The sequence below is a fragment of the Fundulus heteroclitus genome, chromosome 1 (assembly GCF_011125445.2).
Source record: "Fundulus heteroclitus isolate FHET01 chromosome 1, MU-UCD_Fhet_4.1, whole genome shotgun sequence".
NCBI lineage: Eukaryota > Metazoa > Chordata > Actinopteri > Cyprinodontiformes > Fundulidae > Fundulus > Fundulus heteroclitus.
Window position 1 is genome coordinate 9137896 of NC_046361.1, and position 21114 is coordinate 9159009.

Below are 21114 nucleotides of genomic sequence, written 5' to 3' on the forward strand. Positions count from 1 at the left end.
AATAGTGAAGCAACAAAACTGACCAGCGTTTCCCCCCTCCTACAACCTCAGGTTTTTTATTTATAGCTGTTGCTAATAATAACAAAGGTTTTGTATGCACCAGATTCATGTTTTTTTTTTTTTAAATAAAAAATTATGTGTAGAATTAGCGCCAATGTTTTGTGTAACGCATCTATACAACACGTGTTTAACTTTTAGACCGAATAACTTACATGTTGACATGCAGCCGCTATTCAATATATATATTTCTGTCAGCAGTGATTTCAACCCCCCTCCCAACACTCACACTCAACAAGAGAGGCTAAATTGACTGTAAATAAAGGTTGTATTCTATTGTTCATGAGACATGATACAATTTAAAATTGCTCTCATAGTCAGGCTGCTGGGTGTCACAGATGCTTCCCTATTAGTTAGGTGCAACTTTATGCTTTAATTGGTTTTAAATTCGTTTACATGGGTCATTTGGAAAGAAAAGTAAGAAACAGTAAAAAAAAAAAAAGAAAAAAAAAAAAGAAAGGTCTTCACGAAGCTCCGCGTTGCGCTCAGCCTCGCGCAGTTTGCGCAGCCGGTCTTCTTTCCCCTTTCACTCCATTGGAGTCGCTCCAACACAGGCATACCTCCGTTAGCCACCCCTTGAGCTGTCCTAATCTGACAGCTGGACAATGAGTTGTAATAACCTGGATAAGCCGAATAGGATTTAAGCGGCCGGCATATTAATACAAACACGTAAGTAACACAGAGAGCCGCTACTCTGCGCACTGTATGAGCTACATGAGCTAGCTTAAGGTTAGCATCGGGGGGCTAAGGCTAGCCAAACAGGACAAGCATGACTTTGTCTCTCCTCCACTACAGTGCCTGTAAGTGTCCGAGCTAGTCGAGTGTCGCGGATGCATCAAAGCCAGCAAAGTTATCTGCCTGTAATGTTTTTTTTCTGAGCGCCCAGCTTGGTCAGCAGCTGACCCCGCTGCTAACCCAACGCGTTAGCCTGCTAGCTAAACTGTAAACAGTGCTGACCAGAGATGTCTCGTCGTTTGTCACGTCCCCCCGTAAACATGCTCGCGGTGACCCGGGTGTCTCTAGCGCGTGTACGTCCCGCTCAGCCGTGGTTCTCTTCTCCACAGGTAAGACCATGGTGATCATGTCGGGGATAGCCGCTGTGCTGCAGCAGTTTGTCAGCGGGCTGAAGAGCAGGAACGAAGACACCAGAGCCAAGTCTGCCAAGGACCTGCAGCACTATGTGACCACGGAGCTCAGAGAGGTAAGGACAACAAGAGACATCTATGCTATGAATGATGTTGCATTCTCAGGGCTGCCCACGGAAGATGACATTCCTCAAACGGTGGATGGCATTCTCGGTTATTGGGAGATTTGTTTCTAAATGTTTAATGAGTTTTAGATGTTCATCTTAATGGCAGATATTCTAGATGTCACAGCAGGGCCTTTGTCGCATTGCAAGAACTGTAAAACAAATACTTCCTGTTTATAATCACATTATAGATTATAGGTGTTAGCCATATCAGTATTGGAAATTACTTTTTGGAACGTTTCCCTTTGTTGGACTTAATATCCCCAGTGGGCGAATGTGGTTCTCTGGGTACGTTAACCTTGAGGAAAATAACGCCACCTCAGACGAATGTTTACAACAGAAATGTAAAGGCGTGATCCGATTTTCTTCTATTCAATGCAAATGTCTGGCGTTGATCAACTATAACCACAGGAACGTCGTGGTGGAACCTTTTTTTTTGCGCTTTGACATGCTGCCTTGGTTAAAAACCTTTGCAAATGTTGAGACCAGTGCCTAATTCCAAGTCTGGTGAATTTACGCTTTAGGTGCCAGTTATAGGAAGGATGTACAGTAGATTTATGGCTACTGATGCTGTTGTCGTGGTAACTAACTCGCTGTGATATCCTCAGGACTTCCTAATGTGTTGCCGGCTTATCTGTCATAAAAGTGTAATACATGTCCGGTTCCTCTACCTGGACAGTGTTCTGTTTTTTTTTTTCTTTGTATGGAGGCCTTTTGTAGACATTTATATACAATCCATCTATACAAACACTTAGGGTTAGGATTCTATGCCATTGCTGTAGCAGTGATGTTAAGTACCCAAACAGAGTTATTCCGTCGCTTTTTAATTTTTGTTTCTGTGCCACAGTTGAGCCAAGATGAAGCCACCACCTTCTACGACGAGTTAAACCACCACATATTTGAGCTGGTGTCCAGCTCTGACGTGAACGAGAAGAAAGGCGGCATCCTTGCTATAGGTAAGCCTGAGGCGCACGTTTGCCATGCGGCCGATTGAAACGCGCACGCCGCGTGAAATTTAGCGTGTGGCTGGCTTCCTTCCTAGTGAGTCTCATCGGAGTGGAGGGAGGCAACGCCACCAGGATCAGCCGCTTCGCCAACTACCTCCGCAACCTGCTCCCTTCCAGCGACCCGGTGGTCATGGAGATGGCCTCCAAAGCCATGGGCCACCTGTCCATGGCCGGAGACACTTTTACCGCCGAGTATGTGGAGTTTGAGGTGAAGAGGGCTCTGGAGTGGCTGGGAGCCGACAGAAACGAAGGCAGGCGCCATGCGGCGGTAAGTCCCTAGCAGGCAGCGCCGACCGCGGTGTTTGTTGTTCAAACACCGCCGCTTCCTGTAAGTAAATACGATCAGACCGTGTAAGTCATCGCTGCTGGCACACCGCTACTGGAGAGCTCTCTGGAGAGCTCTCTGGAGTTTTAATAATGTGTTTTATGTTAACGTCTTTTTTCCCCCGCCCACATTTTTTGTTTGTACAAAAAAATAGTTTTTTTTTCAGCCTTGTTTACCTCTGAGTAGCATTTTTTTTATTTTTTATAAAGGGTTAGAAAACTAAATGAAAATGCGAATGTATCGGTATTATTAAAATGTAATTTACTTCACCTAAAATGAAGTCAGCTTATAATAAGCAGTGTGGGAGATGCTTAAACAACACAGGGCACTTGTTTCTCCTCACTGTTGGACTAATTCTATTTACACTCAGAGTCGTTTTAAAGTGCAAGGTAGGATAAGATAAGATAGGCTTTATGGATCTCACATTGGAGAAATTCACATGTCACATCGGCTCAGTAATCAGGATCATAAGGAGTAGGTAAGAAAAAAAAAACAATAAAAATAAATAAAATACAAAAAGAAATAAGGCAGAGGATGTCTTATGTACATTCATGGTGACTTATACGCGTGTGTATTAACATATATTCAGGTGTAGTAGCGGCAGAAGTCACTTCTTTCAGGATTATTGCACAGTGTATTAAATAGAATTGCCCATTTGTTATTGCAGATTGGTTATTACAGTTGCAGTCATAGTTACGGTTGTGGTTACAGTTATAATTACAGTTATAATTACAGTTATTTTGCAGCATTATATAATCTGATGGCAGCAGGAATGAATGACCTGCGGTAGCGCTCCTTTTTAGAGGCAGGGTGTCTAAGTCTGTCACTGAAGGAGCTGCTCAGCTCCTCTACAGTCTGGTGCAGGGGGTGGAAGGTGTTGTCCATGATGGATGTGAGCTTGGACAACACCTTCCTCTCAGCCACTTCCTCCACAGTCTGTGGGCTAACAGTCCCCCTGAGATACAGTTAGAAATATATAGATTTGATCATTCTACAAATTTACCACGTTTACCAGGTAGTATTCATACCCCTTAAAAAAATTGTTCAGTTTCAAGCGCATCCACAAAACTTCACCGCATTTTAATGGGATTTCATGTGACAGACCGACACAAAGGAGAGCATACTAGTGAGGTTAAATGAAAATCAGAGTGCTTGCGCAAGTCTTGAAAGTCTTAATAAGTATGGAATTTTGAAACACTGTTTTCCAGACCTTGAAAAGTCTTGAATTTTGTGTGAAAGTCTTAATAAAGTATGGGGAAAAAAATGTATGGTAGAATTTTACAGTATGCTCAAAGGCATTGTGAAATGAGAAATAGGAAGGTAGGCTATAAAACTATAATTTTACTAACTGGTCACGTACTGTATTAGCCTAATGAAATCAAACACTTGTTTGATGTGAAATTCATGTACTTGGGATTTTCATGTTTTGAAACGTTTTCATCAGTAAAAGCATAATTTACTGTGAATAATGCATTTGTTCATTGAATACTAGCCTATAAAAGTTAACATTTCTAATAAACAGTTTGTACAATCTCAACCAATGAAGTAGGCAGTACAAGTATACAAGTACATAAAGTTGAGGTCTTGGGAAAAAAAAATATCAGTTTTAAAAAAAGTCTGGAATTTTAATTTGGAAAAAGAGCAAGCACCCTGAAAATGGTACACGGTCTGAAGAAGGTTCTACAGTAAAGCGTCAGAAAAATGTTACAGCAGGGCCTTTTGGCACACACTTGAACAGCTTAACTCCTAATAACCTAAAGTTTACAGCGTTAACACACGTCCTAGCTGCTTTCTACACTGGAAAAGAGTGACGGGACAGATGGGGCTCTGTGTCTCCTCCAGGTGTTGGTGTTGAGGGAGCTGGCTGTGAGCGCGCCGACCTTCTTCTTTCAGCAAGTGCAGCCCTTCTTCGACAACATCTTTTACGCGGTGTGGGACCCTAAGCAGGCCATTCGGGAAGGAGCGGTGTCCGCCCTGCGAGCCTGTCTCATCCTCACCACACAGAGGGAGACCAAGGAGATGCAGAAGCCGCAGTGGTACAAAGTGAGTCTTTGAACTGCGTGGACGCTGTTTTTAGGACGCAAGCACGAGGTGAGTGTTTGGGCTTTTTGTGTAACAGCAAACCTTCGAGGAGGCGGAAAAAGGCTTCGACGAGACTTTGGCCAAGGAGAAAGGGATGAATCGTGACGATCGGGTCCACGGGGCCCTCCTGATCCTCAACGAGCTGGTCCGCATCAGCAGCATGGAGGGAGAGGTGGGTTTTGGCTTTCGCCACCCGCACCCTTCGTCTGCGCCAGGACGCCTTTAACGTTTCCCTCCGCCGTCTCCCTTTTACAGCGCATGCGCGAGGAGATGGAGGAGATCACGCAGCAGCAGCTGGTCCACGATAAGTACTGCAAGGAGCTGATGGGATTCGGAACGAAGCCTCGCCACATCACGCCCTTCACCAGCTTCCAGTCGGTGCAGCCGCAGCAGTCGAACGCCCTGCTGGGCTTGCTGGGCTACAGCGCGCCGCCAAGCTTCCTGGGCTTCGGCGCCACGCCGGCCCCCGCCAAGAGCTCGCTGGTGGAGAGTCGGTACTGCCGCGAGCTGATGGAGGAGCGGTTCGACCAGGTGGGTGTCACGGTGGTCTTGAGCGGTCCAAGGCTCGTGCTGTTTGCTTCAACGTATCGATAACCATAGCCGTGCCTTGCTTTGCCAGGTGTGTCGCTGGGTGCTGAAGTACAAGGCCAGTAAAAACCCTTTGATCCAGATGACCATCCTCAACCTGCTTCCACGCCTAGCTGCCTTCCAGCCACATAATTTTACAGGTGGGGCGTTTAGTAGCTGTGTAGTAGACCTCACAGGTCCCTACCGGTCTGCCTGATTCGTCACAGACTGTAGACGACGTCAGCTGATGGTAGTAATACGGCGCTTTGTGATTGGCCTTTGGCTCTACAGACCAGTACTTGTCAGACACCATGGGGTACCTGCTGGGCTGCCTGAAGAAGGAGAAGGAGAGGACGGCGGCTTTTCAGGCTTTGGGGCTGCTGGTGGTGGCTGTCAGGACGGATATCCAGCCGTACCTCATGAAGATCCTGGAGATCGTCAAGGCCGCCCTGCCGCCCAAGGACTTTGCGCACAAGTAAGTCATTGAAAACGGTTCCCTTTGCTTTTTACTCGACATGCGGGAGCCGAATGTTGTGGCTGATTTTCCATCTCCAGTTTTTGTGAAGCTTTGACCTGCGTTTACAGATTTGAGCCATTTTAGCCACGGATGGTGCTTATTTATATACTAGCAGCAGAGGCGACGTCACAGCATGTGTGTGAGCGTGCAATGGCCTTACCGTTGTGTTAATATAAAAAACCACAAGGATTATGGAGTTGAAACGGTTGTAGACATTTCCAAAGCCTGCATGTTCCATTACTAAGGTTCAAAGCTCAAGATGTTAAAACAGCAACTTTACCTGCATTTTTTTCTCCCTTCCTGTTATCTACTAAAAATCTCTCTCTCTCTTGCTCCCACTTAGTCGGAATAAACCTCAGACATGTTTCAAAATACAGTTTCCTTTATAAATAACTTATTTTTTTATGTTGTTTATCACTGGTAAATCCCATTGAGACACAGGATCTCATTTTGAAGCGTCATCTGTTCAAATAGACGAGGCAACAGTCGTCTGACAGCTTTTTACTGCCGCTGATTTTATTCATCAACTTCCAGTCTTCTTCACTCAGTAACAACTTTCACACAAAAGAGTGTTGTTAGCATGATCCAGTACTACTTGCATGTGGTGCTTTCAATGAATGGAAAAAGATCAGATTATTATTATTATTATTATTATTATTATTATTATTTGTTTCTGACTGGCCACTCAAGCTGAAAAATCTTCCTACTGATGAGTTCTCAGTAGATCGGACCTTTTTCACTACATTTTGATGCAAGTTTGCCTCGGTGTTTATGTATGAGTATAAAAGAAAACACGTTTTTCTCAATATTCTTCCTAAGAAACCTAGGTTTGCTTTGAATAGGAAAAAAACGACAACTTGGTATTAGGGTAGGTTGATTAAAAATAATTCTGAAATTGAGAAACCTGACAGTGATGGTGGTAATGTTTTGATGTTTTATGTCTGCAGGAGGCAAAAGACCATACAGGTGGATGCCACAGTGTTCACTTGTATCAGCATGCTGTCCAGAGCCATGGGTCCCAGCATCCAGCCCGACATCAAGGAGCTTCTGGAGCCCATGTTGGCGGTGGGCCTCAGGTAGGAAACGTGGCACGACGTTTTTTAATGTTTCCAACAAGAACTACCTGTAGGGCTGGATCTGGACACACAGTGTCGCTTGCTTCCTTTGTTATTATTTTCTTTCGCTTCAGTCCGGCGCTTACGGCAGTGCTGTATGACCTGAGTCGTCAAATCCCCCAGTTGAAGAAAGACATCCAGGACGGTCTGCTGAAGATGCTCTCCCTGGTGTTGATGCACAAGCCTCTCCGACACCCGGGAATGCCCAAAGGTCTGGCTCACCAGCTGGCCTCTCCGAGCCTCACTAACATTCCCGAGGCCAGCGACGTTGGCAGCATCACCCTGGCGCTGCGCACGCTGGGAAGCTTCGAATTTGAAGGTAAGAATCCCAAACAGAGATTTTTTTATGTTTGTTTTGCACTTTTTACGTCATTCACGGGATCCTACATTGATTTAAGCGTTTCGGTGTTTTATAAATCTGCTCCTATTTTGCTGGTGTCATGTTTAAAGGTTGGTCACTGTAGAAATATCGGCTCTACGTTCATCATAAACTTTTATATTTGCATCAAAAAGGCAAAAGCTTCACTGGAAATTGGAGTCAAGAGATGGATAGAGCGTTGACGTGGTTGTTCAGTTGTTGTTTTTTCTTACTACCTTATTCATTCAAAAAAATATTATTTGCTTTAGAAATTTGGGATTGTTGGTGGAGAACACGGGAATATTTCCAATAACTCGTTTAAAACATCGATAAATCCACCTTAAAAATTAAAACTAGAGCGTTGCCAATAGACGCGCCGGTGGAGCTGATCCCGCTTCTCCAACCTTCTTGGTCCAGGACACTCCCTGACCCAGTTTGTGCGCCACTGCGCCGATCACTTCCTGAACAGCGAACACAAGGAGATCCGCATGGAGGCGGCTCGCACCTGCTCGCGGCTCCTCACGCCTTCCATTCACGTGATCAGCGGCCATGTTGTCAGCCAGACCGCTGTGCAGGTGGTGGCGGATGTGCTCAGCAAGCTGCTGGTCGTCGGGATCACTGATCCAGGTGAGGCAAGATGGTTTGATGATTTCCTAACATCAATCACCCCGAAATGCATATTTCTGAGGGACAGTCTACTGATTTGCACTAAAATGTAGCAGGACAGTACAGATGCCGAACTGTTTTCTGCCCTCGCCCTCCTGCAGATCCGGACATCCGGTACTGCGTCCTGGCGTCCCTCGATGAGCGCTTCGATGCACACCTCGCCCAGGCTGAGAATCTGCAGGCTCTGTTTGTGGCTCTGAACGACGAAGTGTTTGAGATCAGAGAGCTGGCGATTTGCACAATAGGACGCCTGAGCAGCAAGAACCCGGCCTTTGTCATGCCCTTCCTTCGTAAGATGCTGATCCAGGTAAGAGAAACCCTACAGACGGCTTGGGGGTCAGTGATGTCTGGTCGCCGCTGTGTTATGAGTTTGACACGTTACTGCAGGGCAGTTAGCAGAAAACGTTTCAGCAGGTTCCACATTCTGCTTTCATTCGGGCCTTTTCACCTCACACAGTCTGAAATGAAACGTTTTACTTAATAAATTGCTCCCTCCAAGCAAGACTCCTTAATACAGTTTGCTAAAATGAATCGTATGATTTTGCTCATAACACAGCTGCACTGATACTAATCCTGCGTTTTAGGGTTAATCAAGTTTGCCGTGTTGTATTTCAAGCTCATCTTCAAGTGAATTCAGTTTTTCAGTTTTTAAAATTTCTTGCAGTTTAAAAATATGAATTTTTCTTTTAGTGCTTTTTACAGGATTGGATAAGTATGCAGCTAGCACATGCGGTATGGAACAATATTCATGTTTCCAAACTCTAGAAAAACAGAATTTTTCAGAATCAGAATCAAGTTTAATCGCCAAGTAGGTTTGTACTTAAAAGGAATTTGACTTAGTGTTGATGGTGCAGACAAAAAATTAGAATACAGTAAAATAAGAAGTAAAAATTATATATACACGGAAGCTGTATACACTCAGCAGACTGTGCGTCAATGTAAATGTTTAAAGGAGCTATAAGTAATACGGACATTCCCAGGTGACCAATGAGAATGATTTAGGTTGATTTTACAGTAAATATCTTACTTATAACTCCTTTAACTATAAATTGTTCAAACAAGGAGAGTTATTTTTGCACTCCCTGGGTGAATAAACCTGGGTTACTCCCAGTTACACCAAGTCACTTGAATACATGTTATAAACTTGACTTAGTTTAGAAACAAACCGTAGAAATGCATAGTAGGTTTTTGCTCTGGATGCAATTTATCGGTCTGAAGAACCTAGTCTAGCCTTAATAAAAAAAGCCCTTTACTCTCTTTAAATCGTAACATTTCCTTTTTTTACATGGACACAATATTTCATTAAAAAAACTTTTAACCCCTGAAGATAAAAGCATTTGGAAAACAGCAAAATTTGAAAATTTAAGGGGGTTTACAATAGAATTTTTTAAATGTTTTTGCTCCTTTTTTATGACAGCAAATCTAAAAGCAAAAAATTAAACAAAATAACGAAATACGGCAATTTTCAATAAAATGGCGCACAGATGTCATTGATTTCCCAAAAGGCTTAGAAATGTGAAATTCCATTTTTATGTTTTACATTCATTAATTAACATATTTCCTACTGTGATTATACCCTTAATTAGAATAAAAGGAAAAAATGCTTAATTATTTCAGATAAAAAAAAACGGCACTAAGAAATCCCTAATTTCTGTAGCTTTTCAAAGCTAATATAGAACTGCTGTCTCTGAAGTCCTGCTCTCTGCAGTTTTATACAGACGCCCCTAGAGGGCAGCAAAGACCATACGTTGGCTTAGAAAAAAAAATCTAATTTCCCTAAATTTGTGGAATTAAACTCAAAGCTTTGCCTACTAACACCATAATATTTACTTCCAGAGACTTTATGAGAATTTTGAATGTTTTTTTTGACAGATTTTAACAGAGTTGGAACACAGCGGCGTCGGCAGGAACAAAGAACAGAGCGCCCGTATGCTTGGTCACCTGGTCTCCAACGCACCCCGCCTCATACGGCCATACATGGAGCCCATTCTCAAGGTAAAACGGCATATTTTCCATATTACTTCATGACTATAAGCCGCACTTTTATTTAAGCTTTGCTGTAGTGTAGGTTTCTTTTGAACAATTAAACGCCACAGTGTTTTGGTAACAGGTTTTAAATCATTTGATATGGTTTAAGTTTTTATGATGAAAGAAAATCTTTGGCTTAGAACCCGCTTTACCTTTCTGTTTGCAGGCCCTCATTCTGAAGCTTAAAGATCCGGACCCTAACCCTGGAGTGGTGATCAGTGTCCTCGCAACCATTGGCGAGTTGGCCCAGGTAAGACCACTTGTTCAGTTTGCTGCTGATATTTATTAGCCTGAAGAATTTACATGTGCACAATCAAAAGTTTGAATGAATCTTTTATATACTGTGTTTCTGTGTGGACGAGGGCTGCAACAACGAATCGATAAAAATCGACAAGCGCCCGCAACGAGTTTCATCATCGATTCGTTGCGTCGCGCGATCAATGCGTTACTCGCCATGTCGCGGAGCCGCTTACCTCGCCTGCAGAGCGTCGTCAATGCCGGCTGACTGGCTGCAGTCAACCGTGCTTGGCTCGGAGTTGTTAGAGGAGTCGTGCTTCGGGGTGCCACCTTAACGCCAGTCTGGTAGCTCGTCTAATGCAGCCGTTAGCTTGTTAGCTGGTTAGCTGCTTAATGACTGGAACTTGTTTCCATGCAACATTCCCTCATCGGATTGAAATGTGTTAGAATTAACAGGAAAGTATTCCAAAAGCACCGTTTATATGGGCTCAAAATCAAATAATCCGATCATGACGTGCGTTTACTTCCACCAAGATTTATTTATTTATTCAGAAACTCTGACTTTAGCAGAGTTGTTGAATTTTCATAAGACAAAAAAACAAAACGTAAGTTCATGAGTTAATTGGAAGTGTTTAGATGGACGCATAAACCAGCCCTCTGAATCGGAGTACAGTTTCATTCTGGTGAGTTAAGTTTTAAACGTTAATTTGCTGCCAAAGTCTGAGTGAAGGTACTATATGGGAGAGCGGAGCAGGGCTCCAAACTTAACTTTTCAAGAATCAAGAGGCTTTATTGTTGTTATGCACCCGTAATGAAATTTTGGTGAGACATAATGATAAGAGGCAGACCCAAATTTAAAACACTTGCAAAGAAATGAGACATAGACATCCCTAAAGGACACCAAAATGTAAAACTCTCAGAAGAAATAAAAAGTATTAAATATCTAACAGCCTTTTTGACTCTTGGAAGAAAAAATTTAAAACTTATAGAATTAACATCCCTGGAAGAAAACTATTCAGAAGGACAAATGTAGCATGTGGCGTTTATATAAAATGCAGCTTGTGCTGAAACATTTTGAAATGGGCTGCTGGTTTATTTAATTGTCAGAAGTGAGGTTTTTGCTCTGGTTGCATAGTTATGCCCATTTTTTCCCCCTAGGTGCACAAGGGGGAGATTCAACCAAACCGCATTTTATAGCTTCACTTTTGTTGTGTTAAATCGCTGTTCATATAGACAACATTGACTATTAAACGATTAACTAACAATCTAGTCAACATAAACTTAGTTTTTGAAGCAGAAATATTTATTATCTAATATTGTAACAGAATACCTAAGAAGCAACTTGTGTTTTCTGTGCGCTTATTTGCTCCGTCAGTCCAAATGTTCTATTTTGGTGAAACGAAATGGAAGTAAATCATTTTTTTTCATCGACTTATTGTAAAAATAATCGACCGATTAATCGATTATAAAAATAGTTGTTAGTTGTAGCCCTAATGTGGACAGAAAAATGTGTTCCGGTGTGTTGTAACTGTTTAAATGCAGATGGATAAGGTCCAAATATAAATACTGCCCGTCTTATGCTCGTCTGACCTGTTCCGCCCTGTGTAGGTGTTTAAGTGGTCCCTCCAGAGGAGTCAGGATAGAGCACTTAGAGGCGACTATGCATTGCAGGGCAGGCAGAGTGCAGGAGATGCTCAGGTAGACCGAGTGTTCACAGCTGACTCAGTGCAGGAAGTCGCAGAGGTCCAGCTGTCGAGGAATCGAGACGTAAGGAATACCCAAGACAACGTAGGGAAAGAACTGAGAAGGCAAAGTAGACTTGGATGGTTTGTTTAAAAACAGTTTTAGATTCTGAAATAAAAGTCATGTGTTTTTTTTTTTTGATTCCTCCGGAGACTTTTGGACTGAAACATCTCTGAAATGATTAACGGAACAAGCAGGGACCTGCTGTTACATGCAGGCTAAAAGAAATAGAAAGTGGCTCATCGTTAGAATGAAAAAATACGATACGCTTCTTTTAAAGTTGTCTCTGATTTTGCTGACAGAACCGGGATGAATTAAAGGACATCTGTAACGTGACTGGTTGTGTTTGGGGTGTGTTTAGGTGAGTGGTCTGGAGATGAGGAAGTGGATGGATGAGCTTTTTCCAATCATCATGGACATGCTGCAGGACTCGTCCTCATTGGCTAAGCGCCAGGTACAGAGACAGCACATTTGAAAAATGAAATGTTGTTTTTTTCTGCATTTTAGTTAAAAAATAATTTTGAATGTCGGTCTACCTAAATTCAAAATGAAACGAAGCCCCCAAATGTTTCATCTTTTATTATTCTCCTGCATTGGCTGTGTTCACTTCCTCAGCTGACTGTCTCTGGCTTTCCTCTAGGTGGCGCTTTGGACCCTTGGCCAGCAGGTAGCGAGTACAGGCTATGTGGTGGAGCCCTACCGCAAATACCCTTCCCTGCTAGAGGTGCTGCTCAACTTCCTCAAGACTGAACAAAACCAGGGTATAAGAAGAGAGGTACGTATAGATGGCTGCCGTTCTGCTCATTGCTCTTTGTTGGTCTTACCTTGGGTGGATACAAAGAGTAATTTCACAGTTTCGGCTCATGTTATGCACAAAAGTAAATTGTTCCCCTAAATTGCATCACCACGTGTCAGTAGCAAAAATTTTATAAAAATGTTTGCATTTAGCCCTCCTTGAGTCGGTTCATTGTAGAACCTGCTTTGGTTGCAATTAGCGCTGCAAGTCTGTTTTTAGGTGTCTCTACCAGCAGTGCTGCACGCTCAGAATGGCTCATTTGCATGGAGAGGATCTAAACATCCATTTTCAAGCCTTGTCACCGATTGTTATTTGGAAGTAGGTCTGGACTTTGACTAGGCCTCTATTGTTTTGCAGCCTCCAACAGGACTGCCCTTTCTTTAGCTCCACCCACTGTGGCCTGCTTCCCCTGCTAAAGAGAAGCATGATACTGTCACCACCACCTTTATACTTTGGTGGTGATGTGATACACGCACACAGCTTTTTGCACAGGAAATAGTTACATTTTGAGCATATCTAACATGCACATCTTTTTTTCTACAGGCCATCCGTGTCCTGGGTCTTCTCGGCGCCCTGGATCCCTACAAGCACAAGGTGAACATCGGCATGATCGACCAGTCACGGGACGCCTCTGCTGTCAGCCTCTCTGAATCAAAGTCTAGCCAGGACTCAGGTAGGTCCGATCACTGTTACCAACACCAGTCAGTGTTTTTCTCCCCAAGAGCCACATTGTGGGTTTTTATTTGCATTCCCAGAGATTTGCAGCAGTATCAGATTCTCAGCACAAAGCTGGAAATATTATGAAAGCTCTTTTTTAAACCTCAAATCAACCCACCTTCTGTCAGGTGAATACATCTTTAGCTATATTTACAGCATGTAGGTCAGTCGGGTGAATATTTCTTTACCATCTGTGTAGACTTGGTACTCCCGGGACTACTTACATCAGCTGCATCGCAGCAAATGTGTTTGACCCAGTTCAAACGAGAGAAATAAACTACAAGAAAATTCATTTATGGTTTAAATAAGTACATTTGCAAGCATTCTTTGAATGAAAATGGTTCAATTACTAATAATTTGACTGATGTAGCAACAGTCCAATTGGCATTTTGCACAGTTTCCACAGCACTGACTTAGAACCATCAGAACTATGAGATTATAGCTGAAAGGCAGTAACATTATAATTAAACTTTAATTCCCCTTTAAGCTCTGTGAACAAAAACTGCACAAGGTGGTTATGGCACAATGCTGTGAAACACTATTTTTCATATGCATTTATTCTGTTTTTTTGTTATATTCCTCCACTTATTTCAGAACATCTAACAATTAAAAAAAAATCACAGAGAAAGTCAATACAAAATACAGTTTTTAGATGATGATTTTAATTTTAAAGTGGGGAGGAGCTATCCAGACCAACATGGCCCTCAAAGGCAGTTACCCCCTTGGTTAATTAAGTATCAGCTGATTGGACCCATTTGTTTCATAGCTGAAGTTCACTAGCCACATCCAGGCCAGATTTCTGCCACCCTATAGAATCACCTGTCATTGAACCCATTTGACAACATGAAGTAGGCTGGGGAAAAAGCAACACATTATGTCTGATCTAAAAAAAATTCATGAACACACCACAAACAAAGTTATAGAAACTATCAGTTTGGACGGGCTTACAAAGGCATTTCTAAAGCTTTGGGAATCCAGCGAATTACCCACAAACGGAGAAAACGTGGAACAGTGATGAAACTTCCCAGGAGTGGCTGACTGACCAAAATTACCCCAAGACCACTGCAACGACTCATCCAGGAAGTCCCAAAGGAACCCAGAACAACCTGGAGAGCACCGCAGCTCTCACTTGTCTGGTTAGGGTCAGAATTCATGATCATTAGGCCAAAATCCCTGCTGAGCCCAAAACGAGCACAAAAGGTCCGTCTCATATTTACTAAAAAACATCTTAATGAAAATCTGTGTTGACCATGGAGACAAAAAACAAATGTATTAGACGATGCATTTGCTGTTACATGTGGTATAAAAGTAACTCGGTATCTACCATTATGCCAACAGTCAAAGACGGTAGCGGTGTCATGGTCTGGAGTTGCTTTACTTCCATATTTGATCAACCATGAGTTCTTCTCTCTACTATAAAATCTTGTCCAGCAATCAGGTCGGGAGCTTAAACACGGTTTGGTTTTGCAGACGGTCAGGGATCCAAAGCACCAGTGAGGTTAACTCTAAATTACCCAAAATGCAAAAGAAGATGAAGGTTTTGGACGGGCCTTGTCAAAGTCTGGATTTATATCTGACTGGGGTACTAGGGCATTATCTCAGACAGGCCTATCATGCAGAAAGCCTCCAGTGTGCTGAATTAAAACAGCTCTTAGAAAACAGTTATATTTCAATGAATGAAACCATTACATGACTCAGGTTGTCTTAGACGTTTAATGATCTGAAACTTCCACCTGTGCAGCTGTAGCTTGAAAGTGAGTTGTTTGTCAATTTAGCCACTGCTTCTTCAGAAAGCCTGGGAGCATTTACCTTTCTAACTTTCATTGGGTACCTTTTTTAATTGTGCTGGACCCCGATGTGCTCTTAGCAAAAATATTGTGCTACTTGACCTCAGATCTAAATTTGGTAGATGCTGCGGAGTAGAACGAGAATTAAAGAAAGAAATTGCTCTTCTTTCCCATCCTCTGTTCCATAAAATCCTACCAGGAGAAAAGCGTTTGGTTAGATGACATCACAGCACCGCAGTACTCGAAATAAGAGGTTTTTCACATTTTCCTCCAGCTGTTTTTTTTCCCCCGTTGTTTCTTTTTAAAGATGAAGGGGTATTGCAGAAGTGAACCACAGAGATGATTGATTGGGCCCTATGATGACATCATATGATCACAATCAGGCAATTACTGATTAGTCATGACAGGCTTGCAGTCTGTGCAGTCCATTTGTCAAATCTAGAGGAAAGGTGCGTTTGGTTTTAGTTATGCGAATTGCTTAATGTGTCTTATATAAACCGTTAAAATCTTCTCTGTCCAAAACCAGCTAGTTGCAGATATCCCAGAGCTCATTCCAGAAATCTGCAGCTCATTAGAAATAATAGAACAGTGTTTTTCCAACCAAGACAAAATACAATTATTCAACAGCTGTACTTTTGGCTGGTTCACAGAGTTTAAAACTTTGTTTTTCAATTTGTAGAAATCTTCTTTGTTTGAAAATTCTGTTTGGTCTGCAACCTTTATTTTTATCCTGCTGAATTATTCTCCCCCAGTTTAAGGGGGAAAGGCTACGGCTTCAGCTAGGACGGGGTCCCTTTTTAAAGAGATGATGTTTGGTTTAAAGTCAGCACAGACTTCCTCTCTTTATCTGTCAGTGACATTAACGTGTAGCTTTTCCTGTCCTTACCGATTGAAAAGGGCCGAGGGTTCATTTGTGAGCATTCACCTCTGATGGTTAGAATAAAAAAGGCATAACTGAATGAGACCGAACACAAGCAGTTAATTTATGCGTAGTCATGTTGAGCCAACATGCTGATTAGTACCAGAGGGCTTTCACTGATTTCTTGTAATTTTATTTTTTTTTCGTTTCTAATTTTACAAAAGTTTTCACACCCCTTAAACCTTCCCAAATAAATTTTTCACGCAACAAAAATTCTATTTTTTTTATTTATTAATTTTTTTTACAAATAAACAGGGACATGCAATTATCTTTAGCTCCCTTATTTCTGATACCGCTAAATAAAATTCTGGGTAACACTTTATTCTAGGGAACAAAAATGAACATGCTGGGAATTGTCACTATACTACACATAGTGGAACATTAACTGTTTGTTACTCATTAAGCACATATTAATGGCTTATTGTAGCTAAGCCAATTGTAATACTAATAGGCCATAAATGACGACTCCACTAATTATGGTTTAATTGTAAGTAAAAAGGTTGTTGCATATTAACGCTGATCTTGATAATATCTGCTCCATATGTGGCTTATGAAGAAGTAATTCAAGGACAATAAAAGGTCATGAGGAAGTACATAATAATGAGTAATTAGGAGTGGAGATTCAACTAATTTGTAACATAATTGGCACTAATTAAAAGTTATGATAAGTGTTCCCTAAAATAAAGTGTTAACATTCAGAAATCACTTAATTAATTCAGTCAATCTGTGTGGAATTTAATCCCAGCATCAGCCCAGCTGTTCTGTGAAGGCTTTAGAGGTTTAGTTGGAGAACATTAGAGAACAAGCAGTATCATGAAGACCAAGGAAAACAGCAGACAGGTCAGGGAGAATGTTGTGGAGGAGTTTAAAGCAGGTTATGAAAAAATAAGGTAGGCTTCAAATGTTGCTTCTGTCAGTTCAGACGTAAATCGGACTTTTTGTGGACCACTTTGGGGGGGGGGGGGGTCGCAAACACCCATGTGTTGTTTGCGACATTGACACTTTAATGAAATCTTAGAGAAATGGTAAACAATGAAAAGTTATTATAAACACAGACATAAATAAAAGAAAAAAAAATACATGTTTGTATGATTTTATGTGCAAGATTGTCTTGGATATTTGGATAAGAATAAACCAATCCACTGGGCTTAAATCTAGATCACACATCATATTAAACTAATAATAAAAGCTGCACACTGCTCTCCCCGACTGCTCTCAGTCTGAAAGACAAGGCAAATTTATTTATATAACACTTTTCAGTAACAACAAGATTGAGTTTCAGTTTGGCAGAAGGCAGACAGCAGGTCTACTTTCTACCATAGTGTTGCTGAAATGCTCACAAAGTGGCCGTAGCTGAGTAGAGCTCGCCCAAACGAGGTGGTGGAAACGGGCTCATAGTGGTAGTATTGTTCTCTTCTGGTCAGAGTTGAAGGAAGGAGGGAGTGAGCTAGATACCAGGCAATCCTGTAAGAACACCTGTAAGAGGCTGCAAAAGGCTGGGGTGGAGGTTCACCTTCCATCAGGATAGAAACAGAGAATGGTTTAGATCAAAACCACAGTAACATTACAATATGGCCTAGTCAAAGTCCAGGCCTCATTCCAAGTGAATTTGTGGCAAAAACGTGCAGAGCTGGCAGAAACAAAAGCCAGAAGACTTTCACGTGTAATTTCTGCTACAGGTGGTTCTGTGTACTATTGACAAAGGGCAGAACACAGAGGCATGCCAGACCTTTCAGATGTATGTCTAGAAATGGTTTGGAGCACCATGGATCATTTTACTTCCACTTTACAGTCATGCACTACTTTGTGTATGCTTCTACGAAAAGTCCCAGTAAAATAAGATGGAAGGCTGTGGTTACAATTAAACAAAATGTGAAAAAGAAATTCATGGCTTGGGGTATTAATACTACAGTAGGGCAATTTATGGAGCAACCATAGCCTCCGAGAAGCTTTAATATTCTTCACTTCGTACTGTGGGAAATAAATACTAAACTGTAGACGGTGGTTTTTAAGGGCCTGACCGGCATGGAGGGTTATCTCGTAAATAACAGTTGAACTTCTCATGGTGCTTCAGGAGCATTTGACTGGAAATATCCTGCTGTCACTAACAGCCCATCATTTACGATATCTTGAATATTCATGATAATGAGAATAAAAACGTCCGTCTGTCTTTTGTCATTTGAAACCGGACCGCGGGCCTCCTCTTCTCAGATCCGCTCATGTGTCTCCAAGAACGACCTTGGACAGTGCAGTAATGGCTTTCCCAGTTTGCTCTTGAACTAAATGGACTGTGACCAGAAATGGAGGCCGTATATCTGCCGGCGGGTCTGTCAGGGTCAGCGTCTGGGCCACGAGTGTCTTGGATAGCACACGCTGGACGTTGAGAAGACGCTGAACGTATTTGTTGCCTCACCTGACTTCAAGTAATGCTCTCCACATCCACACAGAGCACTAGAACCATAAAACTGATGAAACGCTGCCTTCTTCCTAAGTCACAGTGCTGTTTTATGCGCGTTATTATGGCGCTGGAACTATTCATTTTTCCCTTTTATAGCCGAAGGCTAAATTATTACAGAACTGTTGCCTTACTGAACTGCTCCGAGTCTTTTTGGTGAGCCGTAGCTCAGGGGATTTAAGCATCCTGCACATATGTTTGTCTTGACTGGTGGAGGTTTGGACTAATAAAATATTGACTAGAAAAGCTTTATACGATTTGACTAAAGGCCTCAAGAGAGACGCTTTTGCTGTAGAATAACACTTAATTGCAAACATTTGTATTTTCAGACCTGAAGATGTCTCTGAACATCAGTCTGTTGGTTCAGGAAATACCGCCTTGCGTTTGCTCGACGTTAGCAGCGCTGCGTTATCTTGGTGCGGCCTGAGAGAACTGCATCTCCAGTAATCTCATGGTTTAATCTCCAAGAACAGCCTGATGATAGTTTTAACACATTTTAAAACCTCAACTACAATAAAACTACACATTAGTAGCTGAACCGGGTCTCTCCAAAGCTTTAATTCTTGCAAAAACTTTAATCTGACCTTTGTTCCTTTTCATTCTGATCTCTTATCAGTTGAGAAAGAGCTAGGATTTAATAGCTGCAATTGTTTTATTGTTTTGTTCTGTATTATGTTTTATACTATTATACTATTATATTTATACTATATATTATGTTTTATACTCTTGAACAAAACTAATTAATATATGAGTTTCCCTTCTTCAGATGAATTAAGAAAAAATAAGATTTTCAACAACGTGCCGGTATTCGTCGCGAGAATCTCATTCTCTTGAACGATCTCTCCCTCCAGCGGATTACAGCACCAGTGAAATGCTGGTGAACATGGGCAACCTGCCCCTGGACGAGTTTTACCCCGCCGTGGCCATCGTCACCCTGATGCGGATCCTGAGGGACCCGTCGCTCTCCAACCACCACACCATGGTCGTCCAGGCCGTCACCTTCATCTTCAAGTCGCTGGGCCTGAAGTGCGTCCAGTTCCTGCCGCAGGTCATGCCCACCTTCCTCAACGTCATCCGCGTTTGTGATGCCAGCATCCGAGAGGTAGGAGGGCGAGCAGGTGGTTGATGATGCCGGTTTTTCCTCCTGGGCAGGTGTAAGATTTTGCTCTGTGTGTTTCCTTCCAGTTCCTCTTCCAGCAGATGGGAATGGTCGTGTCATTTGTGAAGATTCACATCCGCCCGTACATGGACGACATCTTTACCCTCATCAGAGTGAGTATTCACAACAGCCTTTCATCGTCTTATTGTCATAGAATCTTTTTTCCCTGTGAGCCACACAAAGTAGTAAGCTTTTAATTGCATTCAGCTGGACTTCAGCACTATAGAAGCTCGGCTTTTGCATTTAGATATTTATATTCAATCCACCTCAGTGTTCAGAGTCAAACTTTCTAGGACTTCTTCCGTCTCCGAAGTTTGTCTCTCTTCTCTGGAGCTAGTCTGTTGGAGTAGCCGTAAAATCATCCGTAACCATAGATGATTTGTGGCTTTGACCCCCATCATGTAATGTGGAGCGACTGCTAAAGCCATTGTTCCTGCACTTGTACAAATACACTTGTCTAGCACACGATCTCATAGAAAGGAAAATACTTTCCTTGCATCAGGATCCCAGGTACCCTGTAAGCGAAACCTCCACCGTGGAGGTAACTCCTTCTGACGCAAAGTAATTGTGAGAACTACACCGCTGTGCCTTCTGTCCCAACGAGTTAATAACTGGTAAGCCAAACAAAGAATCTATTCATTATTGCTGCAGTTCTGCTTCTGCCTCCAGATGAGGGGGCTGCTATAGCTATTCAGGGTGTACTGCCACAGGCAGGGAAGACAGACATATCAGGGGGGGGCTGTCTGCAGCTCGCCAGATCTCACAGCCGAACGAAGCCCACCGACTGACTGATATATTTCATGACTGTCTAACTATTATTCCTTTTGTTTCTGATGTACCGGCTGTGTCCAGAGTTTCGAACAAAACCTCATAAACAACCCAGAGACACCATATCAATTCCACCTGACAGGAAACTGTCTCCTTTTCCTGCCACCTAATCTTCCTCCTTCCTTCTGGCATCTGGAAGCTTATTGATGGAAGCACTTTGTGACCCACTTCTGCAGACTCTTTACCTCAGGGCTTAAAAGCAGCAAGGTCGATGAGTTGACACTGTGTGTATACGTCTTAATAAAGTAAAAAAATAAATAAAAATGAAGTAGTAATAAAAGAACACATGAGTGAAGTACATCTTTTTTTTTTTTTAATATGAGCAACAAATTTTCACAAACAGGAAATTCAGGCATTAAACGAAGCACTTACAATGTAACGACCCATACAATTTAAACATGCAGAAGGAAATGATATAGAACCTATCCATTTATGACCCATATTTTACTTATCATATGCTATTGTATTCAAAATAATAGCAGTCTAACTAACTTACTAGTGC

The 21114-nt window shown here is 42.2% G+C and overlaps 1 protein-coding gene across 2 annotated transcripts in view; it reads left to right on the forward strand.

Moving 5' to 3' along the window:
• The first annotated feature begins 553 nt into the window (after positions 1-553).
• Positions 554-21114, forward strand: part of mtor (mechanistic target of rapamycin kinase) — a 101829-nt gene continuing 81268 nt past the window's right edge. The window contains exons 1-20 of one of the 2 annotated variants that reach the window (XM_036129082.1): positions 554-726; positions 1122-1258; positions 2154-2262; positions 2349-2581; positions 4481-4681; positions 4758-4892; positions 4976-5251; positions 5340-5448; positions 5579-5762; positions 6752-6880; positions 6994-7238; positions 7695-7904; positions 8045-8250; positions 9816-9938; positions 10138-10221; positions 12313-12405; positions 12592-12726; positions 13291-13420; positions 19477-19727; positions 19811-19897. In XM_036129082.1, the coding sequence (XP_035984975.1) occupies positions 1130-1258; positions 2154-2262; positions 2349-2581; positions 4481-4681; positions 4758-4892; positions 4976-5251; positions 5340-5448; positions 5579-5762; positions 6752-6880; positions 6994-7238; positions 7695-7904; positions 8045-8250; positions 9816-9938; positions 10138-10221; positions 12313-12405; positions 12592-12726; positions 13291-13420; positions 19477-19727; positions 19811-19897 (3069 nt within the window). In that variant the 5' untranslated portion in view covers positions 554-726; positions 1122-1129. Of the gene's footprint in view, positions 727-795; positions 858-1121; positions 1259-2153; positions 2263-2348; positions 2582-4480; positions 4682-4757; positions 4893-4975; positions 5252-5339; positions 5449-5578; positions 5763-6751; positions 6881-6993; positions 7239-7694; positions 7905-8044; positions 8251-9815; positions 9939-10137; positions 10222-12312; positions 12406-12591; positions 12727-13290; positions 13421-19476; positions 19728-19810; positions 19898-21114 lie in introns of those variants that run through there. The other variant, XM_036129053.1, reaches the window with a different exon arrangement.